This window comes from Mus musculus, chromosome 17, assembly GCF_000001635.26.
Source record: "Mus musculus strain C57BL/6J chromosome 17, GRCm38.p6 C57BL/6J".
NCBI lineage: Eukaryota > Metazoa > Chordata > Mammalia > Rodentia > Muridae > Mus > Mus musculus.
In genome coordinates, this window is record NC_000083.6 from 17,535,066 (window position 1) to 17,549,001 (window position 13,936).

The 13,936-nt window shown below is 37.3% G+C and overlaps 1 protein-coding gene across 1 annotated transcript in view; it reads right to left on the reverse strand.

The window, feature by feature from the left end:
* Lnpep (leucyl/cystinyl aminopeptidase) overlaps positions 1 to 13,936 on the reverse strand; it is a 96,767-nt gene that overhangs the window by 7,343 nt on the left and 75,488 nt on the right. The window contains exons 12-15 of the mRNA NM_172827.3: positions 11,319 to 11,502; positions 9,746 to 9,902; positions 3,455 to 3,639; positions 1,849 to 2,010 (exon numbers count right to left, since the gene is read on the reverse strand). Of these exons, the coding sequence (NP_766415.1) occupies positions 1,849 to 2,010; positions 3,455 to 3,639; positions 9,746 to 9,902; positions 11,319 to 11,502 (688 nt within the window). The remainder of the gene's footprint in view (positions 1 to 1,848; positions 2,011 to 3,454; positions 3,640 to 9,745; positions 9,903 to 11,318; positions 11,503 to 13,936) is intronic.

The following is a 13,936-nucleotide window of genomic DNA, read 5'->3' on the forward strand; positions in this document are numbered from 1 at the left end:
AATAGGACAAAACAGTAGCCTACACAACAGAAAAAGATCTTCACCAACCCTACCTCTGACAGAGTACTAATTTCCAAAATATATAAAGAACTCAAGAAATTAGATACCAACAAACCAAATACTCTGATGAAAAATGGAGTACAAAGCTAAACAGAGAAATCTCAACAGAAGCATCTCTAAAGATTGAGAAGCTCTTAAAGAAATGTTCAACATTCTTAGTCATTAGGGAAATGCAAATCAAAATGGCTCTGAGATTCCATCTTACATACGTCAGAATGGCTAAGATCAAAACCTCAGTGACAGCACATGGCAGCAAGGGTGTGAAGCAAGGGGAACACTCCTCCATTGCTGGTGGGAGTGTAAACTTATACAACCACTCTGGAAATCAATTTGGCATTTTTTTTTTTTTCAGAAAATTGGGAATAGTTCTTCCTCAGGACCCAGCTATACCACTCCTGGGCATATACAAAAGATATTCCAACATATAGCAAAGACACTTGCTCAACTATGTTCAGAGCAGATTCATTTGTAGTAGACAGAAGCTGGAAACAACGTAGATGTCCCTCAATGGAAGAATGGATACAGAAAATGTGGTACATTTATACAATGAACTACTACTAAGCTATTAAAAACAATGGCATCATGAAATTTTCAGGCAAATGGATGGAAGTAGAAATATCCTGAGTGAGGTAACCCAGACTCATAAAGACAGGCATGGTGTGTGCACTCACTTATAAGTAAATATTAGCCATAAAGTACAGGATAACCATGCTACAATCCACATACTCAAAGAAGCTAAATAACCAGTGAGGCCCATGGGAGAATGGGTGAGTCTTACTCAGGGTGGGGGAAAAATAGGCATCGGAGTCAGATGGAAGGAGGGGAGTGGGTGGGAGATAAGGTAGGGCAGGATGGGGCAGAAAAAATAAAGAAAAACAAAAAGGTAATGCTTATTTATCAACTATCATTTAGAAAGTGGGTCTGGGGGCTGGAGAGATGGCTCAGGGGTTAAGAGCACTGACTGCTCTTCTGGAGGTCCTGAGTTCAAATCCCAGCAACCACATGGTGGCTCACAACCATCTGTAACAAGACCTGATTCCCCCTTCTGGTGTCTGAAGATAGCTACAGTGTACTTACATATATTAAATAAAATAAATCTTTAAAAAAAAAAAGAAAAGAAAAAACAAAGTGGGTCTGGGGAGGCCCAAGGACGTCTCTGGGAGACTGTTAGGATTTAGCTGAGCAAATTTATCTTACAGAAACAACAGGTTAAGATGTTCCCTCTACCCTCTGTATGTTTTTCAATGTCCTAAGTTGCATGCACCTTTGAATTTCTTCTGGTCACTTGAACCTTTACTCTGCCTGATCCTATTCTCTGTTAGGTCTTACTGCCTTTTTCCACCCACAAGTAGCTCCTGTTTCTAGGCCATGTAGTTGGACATTAAGATGTATAAGCAATAAATTCATAGAAAAGTAGACTATACACACTTCTATAGTTGTATAGTTAGATATTTTTCTGAATTGTTTGTATTTTCAAAGTGACAGAACAGGTCACTGTCTAGTCCTAGCGGAGTTTAGAACATCATGCCAAGGGAGGGCATTTCCCAGCAGGGCACACAAGGAGTTTGTCATTTCTGACGTCTTCACATCTCTCAAACCAAGTGTATTCTGTATATCTGTTAAGGTTCAGTCCCAAGAGGAAGTCTAGCTCATGGAAACTCCTCACCTAATGTCCAAGTCAGGAGGCTGTCAGAGGTAGAACTTAAGAGAAAATGGCCTCCTGCTCTAAACAGCAAAGTACTTTTATTTTTGGTTTCTTTCTATCATGTTCTTTGAGTGGTTCCATACCAGTAAAGTTTATGTACATCCTCTGAGCTGGCAAGAGCTTCAAGAATTTTATTCTTTTCTGCTTCAGAGCCCATGGAGGAATACATGCTAAAGAGGAACAACCAGCCTTTCTCGGTTCTCGCTCCCACCTTGAACACAGTGACCATGACATCAGTAGGCAGGCTGTAAGAGAGGTAATGAAGCATGAGAACAACAAGGACAAGCATCTGACTACAAAGGCGAGGAGTTGACTGGTTCAGATTAAATAATAACTGTAAATTTCATAAATCTAGAGTTAATTCAATGATGGTAAGTTTCACGGGATAAATCAATAAATGCAAATTTGGGAGGCAGGGTGTAAGAAGGGGATGAAACATAGCCAACTGCCTTTATTAAGGTCTCAGAGCTAGGAAAGTTTTCAGACCTTTATTAAAATGTCCCATCTCAACTTTCCAAATGATATTTTAATCATTGCTTCAATATTCTCAATAAAGAATTAAAGCCTGGAAAGAATTAATTACATTCAAGAGCATTTCTCCTAAATGCTCACTTCACCAGTCGTTCCATATCTAAAAGGAGACCTCTCTCACCCTTTGAGAAATATCTCATATCAAAAACTCAAAAAGTTGGGATCATGGAGTTTTTAGCTCCATCATTTAAAGTACTTGCCACACAAGCATGCGGATCAGAGCTCAACAACTACCCACCCAGTCCCATGTATACAACAGAGCTGGGTATGGGGACGGTGGATAGAGGCCAGTGGTAGAGTCCTTGTCCAGCAAGTATGAGACCCTAAGTTAGATCCTCAGCACCACAGGTGCGAAGAGTTTTAAATACAAACAACCAAAGCAGAAAACTAGGCCAAGCATGAGTTTGCTTGTTTTAACGTCAGCACTCAGGAGGCAGAGATAGGCCAAGCAGGGTTACACAGACCCCATCTCCAAACTAAATCCACAAGACAAAACCAGAAAACATGTGTTTGGCAAGGATGTTAAAAAACTGGAATGCTTCTCTGTTGGTGGAAATAAAATCACACAATTACTTTGAGAAACATGATATCATGAAAGTTCTTTAAAAACTAAAAATTAAAAATAGAATGCTAGGGAAAATAGTTCAATCATAAAGAGCTTGCCAAGAAAGCATGAGTACTTGAGTCTGATCTCCAGAACCCACATAATAAAGTCAAGGAGGTGGTATGCATACCAACATTCAGGAGACAGAAACAGGCAAATCCCAGGGGCTCTAACCAGCCACTCTTAAGACTATTTAGTGAGCATCAGGCCAATGAAAGCCATTGTTTCTGAGGACTGACATTAGAAATTGTTTTCTAGTATCCATACACATGTGAACTTATACAATCACATATATAGATATATGGTAAAACAAATATTAAATTCTCTATAATCCAGCAATATCACTTTCAGATATATATCAAAAGAATTTAAATCAGATCTACAAGAGCTAACAATTTTATGTTTAAATTCATGGCAGTACTATTTACAAGAAGTAGAAGCAATTCAAAGGTCATGAAAAAAAATCTATTAAATAGGGCAAGTGAATACAGTGGGATATCATTCCTTCTTTAGGAAGTAATGGGAAGACCCATTCAAGCAGATGTGCATTTCACCTCTGAGTTCCATTTGATGCCATCCAACTGTCAAACAGATTTGTGGCCATAGTGGTACAGTTCTCTAGGCTGTGGGCACAGGCAAATTCCAGCAAGGCTGACCGAAGCTCTCGCATGGATGGTGTGCCTTCATCTGTCCAAGTCTGCTGCTGGATTTGGTTCTGGAGCAATTTATGTACTCTGGCCTACAGACATGAAATATAATTGATTAAAATGGTATTGATAATAATGTAATCAACCAGGAAATTAGGACTACTACATATCTTTTCTCCAATAAGGAAAAAAGACATACATATTACTTACTAAATGTTAAATTACACATAAAGCCCAAATTTAACTGGAATGAAATTATCCAATAATATAGCTACAAGAAGGACTTAGAATGATATAGCTTAACTCAGAAGGAGTTTCCCCCATTCCCTGATTTAATTATACAGCTCAGGCTGGCCTTGAATATACAATTCTCTTGCTGACATTATAGGCACATGTTATCACCTTTTGATAAAATATGCTTCTTTACCAATGATTTAATGTTTAAATAGTTCTAAATCCATTATTAAAAGTATATTAAACATACCACCTAATTTTAGGTCATTAGCAAATTAACCTAACAAAATTAAAGAGAAAATGGCATCCATAGGGAACAGTATAGTTTACTTATTCCAAATATAAAAAAGTCAAAGCTACAAAATGCAAATAGATATATAGTATACATCCATGTTATTTACCTAGATTTATCAGTTTCTAATGCTTCATTTTTATGCACGTAAAACATATATACTTTTTTATTTTAGCTAAATTGTTTGTAAATTATAGACATTATGAAATTTCATTTGTTTTTTTAAAGATTTATTTATTTATTTTATGTTATATGAGTACACTGTAGCTGTACAGATGGTTGTGAGCCTTCATGTGGTTGTTGGGAATTTTTAGGACCTCTGCTCACTCCGGTCAACCCTGCTCACTCCAGCCCAAAGATTTATTTATTATTATACTTAAGTACACTATAGCTTACTTCAGATGCACCAGAAGAAGGCGTCAGATCTCATTACGGGTGGTTGTCAGCCACCATGTGGTTGCTAGGATTTGAACTCAGGACCTTTGGAAGAGCAGTCAGTGCTCTTACCCATTGAGCCATCTCACCAGACCATGAAATTTTATTTGTATATTCCTAGTCTGTATATGATCAAAACACCCTGTTATACTCCAGAAAATGGACAATTATTCAACACTATCACCTGCTGTTCTAACCAATGCATTGTCACAGTTATTTCTGAATGAAAGGACATTGTGATATAGATGTAGTATAGAATTGGCAATCCCCTTTTCATTGTTTCCTCTGAAGAAACATAAAAGCTATTCATAGTATGTGGAAGTCCTCCATGTTACAAGTTATTATGCACCAGGGAGGGAGAAGATACACAGAATTTAACAATACTGTAAGAAGTATGTACTCAGGAAATCCCAATGGGAAAAAAGCTCTGATATAAAATGCTATTTTTTTTTTCTGTAAGGAATTCTTTAAGCTATACACAAGATGGGTTAAATTAAAAAACAAAAAACCAAAAACCCTACAGGTGCCCCTGTGCGGGATCTCAGCACCAGCCAGTTTCTCCTCAACAGTTACTTCTTTACTCACCCATGCTGGCTACTTTTATGTCAACTTGACACAAGCTCTAGTCATCTAAAAGGAGGGACCCTCAAATGAGAAACTGTCTCTGTAAGATCTGGCTGTAGGCAGGCTGGTAGGGCATTTCTTAATTAGTGATAAGGGAGGGCCCAGCTCATTGTGGGTAGCTGACTGGTTCTGTGTGCTATAAGAAAACAGGCTGAGCAAGCCAGGAGGAGCAAGCCAGTAAGCAACACTCCATGGCTTCTGCTTCCAGGTTCTTGCACTATTTGAGTTTCTGATTTTTCTCAATGACAGCCTATTACCTGAAAGTGTACATGAAAAAGCCTTTTCTCCCCAAGTTGCTCTTGGCTGTGGTGTTTCATCGCAGCAGCACAAAGCCTAACTAAGACACTACTTTACCCTAATAATCAAGCATCACAGATGGGTTATGAGAAACCCCTTCAAACTCCAAAGGTTTACAATTTAAGTTCTTTTGAAGTACTGTGCTCTTCTTAAAACTCACTGTCCATCCCTAAAACCAAAAAAGAACTAGTATAAGAAGCTCTCAAAGTTTGTGATAACACATCAACTTGCCTCTGTTTGTTTAAAGGCAATAAGATAAAGACCAGACACCATGTTGAATGTATGAGGTGGTGGAGCTTGAGAGCTACTGGGTAAATGTGGAATCAAAACATATTCGCCATGCTAGCTGTCTTTTGCAGGACATTGGCTGTGCTGGTACCTGCTATCTGCAACTGACTGACCCATTTAATATCATCAAAATAGCACTATCCTTAATTGTAGACATAGACCCTAAGCCTGATGTTTTTGTCCCAAATGAATGGAGAGTTGAAAAAAAATTAAAGGTACTTATAATAAAAAACAAAGCAACAGAGTATGGGAAAGTTACAGCTTGGAATCCTATTTTCAAAATTCTCAGAGGAGAGCCACAGCAACCCCAAGGAAAATGGCACTGCGACACACTGGAGCAGAGAAAGCCTGACATGGGAAGATGATTAGACTGAGCTCTGAGCACTCAGACCCTACAATCAGAGGGCATGGTTTTGCTAGTCTCCTTAATGCCAAATGATTAAGAGAGAATCTCAAAATATGTTAAGTATATTTGAAAGCATGATACATATTTTACAAAGATAATTCTATTTTCATAAAAATCCTGCTGTTTTAAATGTGACCATTTAAATAGATGATTCAGATTGTCTTCAATATTTCTTTTTCATTTTTTCATTTTTTAAATTTTTTATTAGATATTTTCTTCATTTACATTTCAAATGCTATCCCCAAAGACCCCTATACCATCCTCCAGCCCGGCTCCCCGTCTTCAATATTACTTATATTAATAAGAGCATAGCAGGTGCCTCAAGTTGCCTTTTCCTCTTATAAAATAAAATGAAATACACTTTTCATATGGTTTCTAAATTGACCTCTTTTGAAGTTAAGAAAATTAAACAACTAACACTAATTTTATACAGAATGGCAAGAAGAGAAAGGGCATAAAGAGATGTGCCATATAATATACCAACACTGTATGTACAATAAAATGTAGCAACAGCAACAAACTTATTTTAAAAACAAAATAGGAAAAGATCCTGACGCTTTGCTATATATTACATTTTGATATACTGCTTTAATTTTACACCAATACACTCAGGAAAGCTCTTTCCTAAGTTAGCAAAGTTTCTTAAAAGAAAACTGTCAGTTTTATTGCAAAGGTTTATCCAACCAATGCTTCATATGTAAAAGAATAATAGACTTGTAAGTTATAAAACAGGAATATGGCTAAAATCAGACATTAACCGGATATACACAATTTAACACATTCCAATACACCTCCAGACTCTACCCACCAAACCATGGCATATTTCACAAAACAATGTATACATTACGCATAGTTTTCATAACAAAATGAATGGTTTTTGTTATAATGATAAAAATATTAATCACGCACCAATATTAAATACTAATATACTTCAATATTGGATTCAAAGGCTTAGAAATGTCATTCTACTTCCTAAGTGGTTTCACAGTTTGATAGTTTTGATGCTATCAAAATCCCCTAAGATTAAAAGAAGGATTTTAATATTTTTCTCTTTATGAATTAAAGCCAAGTGTGGGCCCGTGTTCCACTCTGCCCAGCTGCTGAGGAGACAAGTGGTGGGGAGCTTTACGGCACTTATCCCAATGCCACAGCGGGGCAGGAGCTGAGCTTCAGGAAACTGTCAAGACACTGTTACGGGGTGTGTGTGTGTGTGTATGTGTGTGTGTGTGTGTGTGTGTGTGTGTGTGTGTGTGTGTGCGCGCGTGTGAGATGTGAGAAAGCTGAAGCAGGTATTCCCTAACTTCTAGGCATCTAGTTGCAGCTAGAAAAGCACACAGGGCCCCTAATGAAGGAGCTAGAGAAAGTACCCAAGGAGCTAAAGGGGTCTGCAACTCTCAGGGGTCTCAACGATATGAACTAACCAGTACCCCCTAGAGCTGCATCTCTAGCTGCATATGTAGTAGAGGATGGCCTAGTCGGCCATCAATGGGAGGAGAGGCCCTTGGTATTTCGAAGATCATATGCCCCAGTAAGGGGAATGCCAGGGCCAGGAAGCAGGAGTGGGTGGGTTGGAGAGCAGGGTTTGGGGGAGGGCATAGGGGGCTTTGGGGATAGCATTTAAAATATAAATGAAGAAAATATCCAATTTAAAAAAAAGAAAGAAAACACACAGATAAGTCCCACACAGAAACGTTGGGAATGAAGTGTCAGGGGTCCACAGGCTAGTGATAAGGCTGGGATGGGCACTCTCAAGCTCCCGGACATTCAGGCACCACTGGGTCGTAGGAGTTGAGAGCTTAGGAGTTGGGCTTAGGATAGAGACTAGCCTGGGGCCAGGGGGAACGGGAGCTGCAGCTTGGCCGGGACTGTGGCTGGGAGGCAGAGAGGCCTTCTCCATGCTCCCCTTGGTGCTTCTGGATGAGAGATAGGCCTTGGTTCCAAACTTTGTACTGTGGGAAATAATGGATGCACACCATACCAACTTCACAGGGTGGACCCAAGATTAAATACCTTTTGCAGAAAGCAATGTTGGGGAAGGAGAACTCATTGGCTAAACTCTCAGGGCCTTTAGACATCCCAGTCGCATTTATGTGGGAAGTGCAGCACGAGTTCCAGGTCAAGAATTTTTTTTTTCTAGGCCAGGAATCTGGCAGGGAGCGGTGAGGCACCTACCGTCTCAGGTGTGCATTCACCGAGTTTCTGGGCATGGTTTACCATCCCACAGCCAAGAAGGTATTTAACAAAAAATGTAAGGAGTTATAGCACTAAAGGGACCAAGCCTTAGAAATAGATACTAAGCCTCCTAACTCCGCACTTACTCACCAGTCCCTTGGATCTACTCTATTGTACATTCCAAACACAAACCTGAAACCACGGAGGACGAAGACGCAACGCAGCAGGAGATGGGTTACTTGAACACCAACAGGAAAATACTCCAAAGACCCAATTTGTGATTTCAACCAAAGGATAACTTGAGATACTTACCAAATGCTCCCTAAGACTAATCTCAACTAGAGCAGAGAAAGACACATGGAAGAAGGGCTTCTGCTTCCATGAAGCTAACTAGCTAGCCAGCCTTAGAACAGGCAGACATTCTGCCTTCCTTTAGTGTATTTTTAAAGCCCTTCAAATCAGTGTCCTTCAAGAGTGATAAAAATGAGTGATGTGTATTAGTGTTGTCTGCTACTACTGATACTACATTGAACAGTGTACTTCCCCCCGATTCATATAACCTTAATTGGGCACTGTCTCTGTAGATATAATCAAGCGAAAATGAAGTTATACAGGGTTACTATGAGCTCTAAACTAGGGGTTGATATAACGATGACAACTGGCAAATTTGGGCACAGAAACACAGACAGTATAGTGCCTTGTCAAGTGACATGAATTTAAGGAAGGAATGACAAGGCTTACTAGCATTTACCTGAAACTAAGGAAAATCCAGGCAGTAGATTATTCCTTATAAGATTATGCTGCCAACGCCGTGACTCTAGCCTTCTAGCCTCCAGGGGCATAATAAAGTTTCTGGTACTTTTGTACAACAAGTTTGTAGCAACACATTAAGCAATCCTAGGTAACTATTATATTACCTTAATTGTTGAAGTGTCAAAAGTAATAGCTGTTACGATTGAGTGACTGGTTTTAAGAGGGCGGAGGTTTAATACTCAGCTCCTACAGTCACTGCTACCTAACAGCATCGCTACCCTGCAGAGTAGTCAGCAACAACTACCAGGCAGGGTATCTTCAGGACAAACACTCTACATTTTATAATGACCACTAGCAAATTAATAGGATCTCTCCTTTTTAAATGACTCTGTTTTAATGTTGGGTAAAAACAAGAGGGACTTCAAGGACATTTTCTTTTTAGATGGCTCTATTTAACAGCAGACAAATGTCTATATTTTGATATTGAAAGAACACTATTTTCATGTAAAAGTTTCACCAACTTTTCATGATAAACAATGGCATTCTGATCCAGAATAGATATTTTAAACCAGCAAAATAAAAAAAAAAAAGGAATTTAACTGCTTTTTTAAAGGAAGAAATGTTAAAAGCTGAACAGAATTGTGACTAACAGTATTAAAGGTAGGCTGTAAGAGAAACTGAAGGAAGGAAGACTTACCACCAATCTTGAGGACAGGTCCATGTGCCCCAGTTTTTCTAGGAGATTATAGATAAGGTTTGTCTGGAACAGGGCTTCAGTGATCGGTGCAGTGTGGGTCTCATTTTTAAGATAGTCAATCAAATCAAATGCCATCCGAAGAGGCACTTTGCCAAGACTATAGAATAAATGAATATGAAGTATAAATCTACTGAGACACACATAACTTCACGGAGGAAAACTTTATAGTGAGTATTTACATCTGTAGACCAGAAACTTAGGTTTACAGTAGCATCAGACAATGCTATATTCAAGTAAATATATTTAAGTGGCTCACAGGTAATGATGCATTTTAATAGAAAGATACACAACAGCTCATTTTTTGATCCAAAAGTCATCTATTATTTGGCATGGACTAAGTAGAAGCATTACACTGTCTTGGAAACGATGACTGCTATTAATTTTATTTACTAATTATTTCTATCTACCACAAGATTGGGGATAGTATACCTCTATCTAAATAGTGACTGATTTGGAATACCTAAATCAGAAAACAGACAAATCTTATTTCTTGCTGTAAACTCAGTTTGCCAAATTGTAAACTGTAAACTCTATTTATTTATAAAGTCTATTGTGAGTTTACAGTGAATACTAAGCTGTTAGGCTGAGTAGGGTGATACATGTCTTTAATCCCAACACTGAAGAGAAAGAGAAGTGGGTCTCTGAATCTGAAGCCAGTTGATGCAGTTCCAAGCCAGCCAAGGCTACACAATGACACCCTGTCTCAAACAAATAAACTAACTAACTAACTAAACTAGGTAGTTTGTAAAAGTCATAGCAGTAATGGTTGAATGGACATAACAAGGCTACTTCATATTTAAAACACAGTCAAAATTTGGAAAGTAATAATGATTAGTATTCTTTGTGTTTCTAGGTCTGGAGTCAATCTAAAATTGTAAGCTCTTCAGAAAACACTTCTACAAAAGACCACTGCCAGCCGGGCGGTGGTGGCACATGCCTTTAATCCCAGCACTTGGGAGGCAGAGACAGGCGGATTTCTGAGTTCGAGGCCAGCCTGGTCTACAGAATGAGTTCCAGGAAGGCCAGGGTATACAGAGAAACCCTAAAAAAAAAAAAAAAAAAAAAAAGACCACTGCCATTTCTTGGCTTTGGGCTTCTATAATGTATATGGTAACCCACACATGTATAAGGAGGGTCCAGTCACTAGAGATGCTACTCAACTAACAGGTTAGCACTAAGCTTTAGGCAGAAGCCAATTTCTTCATGAAGAGAATTCATTCATAAAGTAATGTGAAGCTTGAATTCTTATAACAGTTTTACTGAACAAAATATGTATTCTACTTGTTGGTATCTATTCTTGAACATAGTGGGTCCTGTTTTATGCTATCTATTCAATGTGTTTATAGCTGATGTTTCTAACTCATTATAAAATCTCTGAAAGCAATGAACATGTTTAATATTTTCCAAATCTTCTAAAACTCTACTTGTTCTTTCAACCTGTTCTCTGACTTGTTTCTTACTGCAATAACATTTAAAAACATGACAACCACAATGCAAATCAAGCATACTCTACCCTGCAAGTTCAAAGATGTTATTGATCAGGTTGGCTCGGTCTTTGTCACTCAGAACATAAGGGTTTCTTTTTAACTGATTGATTAGAGCTGTCCAGTCATCATGAGCATAGTGAACAATGTAATAGCCAGTCATGTTTGAATTGACTTTGACCCACTGCACTTGTTCTGTAAGATTGATGACATCTGAAAGAGAAGAAAAAGTAAAACACCAGGAGAGTAGAAAATAGAGGGCTTTTTTTTTTCAAAGTTAACAAAGTATGTTTTCATATCTATGATTCTTCTAAGAAACTAAGTAGTTATGTGCTGGTATTGTACGTTTCACATTAATGAAGGTTGCTACTCATTCAAACATTATTTATTCATCATACATTACTAGCTCTAGGATTAGGCACTGGAGAACAAATGACAAAGAAGACAGAGGGGTCTGTTTTTATGGTCTAATAAAAGCACCTAGATACAACATCACATAGTGCCACTGGTAGAAAAAGAAAATACAACATTCATGGAAGCAAACAGAACTATTTCACTCTGAAGGGCAGTCTGGAGAGGCTTTGTGAAGGAAGAAATGGCTAAGATGTCATTCTTTTAAGTGACTTCAGAAAACACAAGGCTTAAGAAATTATGCATGAGGGAAAAGGGATGGTGTGCAGAGCGGGACAGCAGCTAAAACAGTGGGTACATTATGCAAAGTATGTCCCATCTCAACCTTTGTCTTTTATTATACTATTAAAAAATTATTTAGAAAATAATTCAAAGCTATCAAAATAAACATTAGAAAAAAATTAAGGTTTTGTTAGGCACAAGATAAATAGTTGAGTTAAAATAACAGAATAGTGGCATGTATTTTTTAATACACACACATATATATGTGTATGTATGTATGTATGTATGTATGTATATGTATATATGCATATGTATACACGTATGTGTGTGCTAAGAGAATTGTTAAAAATGCCTATGATTTTGGCAAAGAGAATGTATAAACAAGGAACTGACTACAAAATATACTGATGAATTTTCAACATGCTTAAAATTATGAATAATTATGTTACTAAACACTAAACTTACTAATAAGAGTGTTCCTAAAAGTTGACAAGGATGTAGATGCAGCAGGAGAGTCATGCTTGGAAAGACCTGAGGTAAAGATTTGCTACAAGCCCTATGTACTGATCCTTCACTATTAACTTCTCAGTCAATACAGTGAGGCACCTAGCAGGAGATTACAAATCCTTATCAAATGAATGAATACATAATGACTAAGGTCATAACAAATAACTTCAAACCACATTAAAATATGAATGATATATTATCTTCTGATCTTAAAGTAAAAATATACATTTTTTAATTATATAAAAAAACTCATCTAAACCCAATGATAATGTAGTATATATTTACTGTCATGCTTGTTTGAATTAATGGCATATTTCCTACAGTTATCTTCCATGTGTTGATGTTCATCCTGCATTTTCACCTTTAACCTTCCCACCCCTTCATTTCCATTGTCCTCAGAAGCAATGCCCAAATAGCCAACTTTTCATTTCAGGACTTGCCCCACTTTAGTCCTTTTCCTGTTTTGAAACATTTAAATTTTTTCCTTATCATAATACTTATATAGTGAATTATTTTCATACAAATTGCTTTAGAAACACATTTTAACATGAAAGATAGGTTAGTGCTTGAAGTTTTACTTACAGTTTATCAAGTTCAAAAGCATAAATTATTAGACTTTATCTGATGACTCCTTTTATTACTAATTTTGCTGATATTGTAGATGTTCTGAAGATGGAAATAATTCTAATTATGTCCTAATAGAACTACCAGTCCTTTTAATTAAAAGATTCAATATTTATTTCTTTTTTATTCTTGACATAGTAATAGATGGAAAGTATCAATTAGGTGAAATAAATTCACATTACTCTTTTTTTCAGGGTAATATGTAGTTCTGGGAATTATTAGTGAAGGAAAAAGTCATGGTTGCAGGTTAGGCCACTGCAAATAGGCTTCTAACTGATGAGAATAATTATATCATTAGCTAATCCAAAAAGGAGCAATATTTGGGTTAGCAAGTATAATCTTGTATGGTGCTTTTAAAGATAAAGCCCAGGAAAGAGGTATTACACAGCCCCATCTCCACTGACCTCAAAAGGAATGCTAAGCATGGCCTCCATTTCAGTGGATGGGGTCATGAATGGTGGAATAATGAATATTTTCACTGATGAGCAAGGACTATTCTGCAAACCTGACCAACTCCAGATAAGAGAGAGAAGAAATACAGCAGAGAGTATATTTCAAATTGTGACTGTTATCAAGTTGCCAGAATATTAGCAACATAGCCAACAGCAGGAGATAGTAAGTTTATCATATATAGTATGAACTAGGACATCAAAACCATAGGTATGAACAAATAATTGCTTTATATATAAGGATGAAACTGGTTGCTAGCTCAAATGTATATGAGACTACTTTTATAAGTTTTAAATTTATTATAATCATAACACATTAACAGTTTGGTTTTCATAGTTTATTGTAAAGTAAAATAATAAAGTTTGAGCAATTTAATTTTAAATGGCAAAACCCCATTATTTCTGACAAAGTAATCTAATTGTGATTTTAAAAA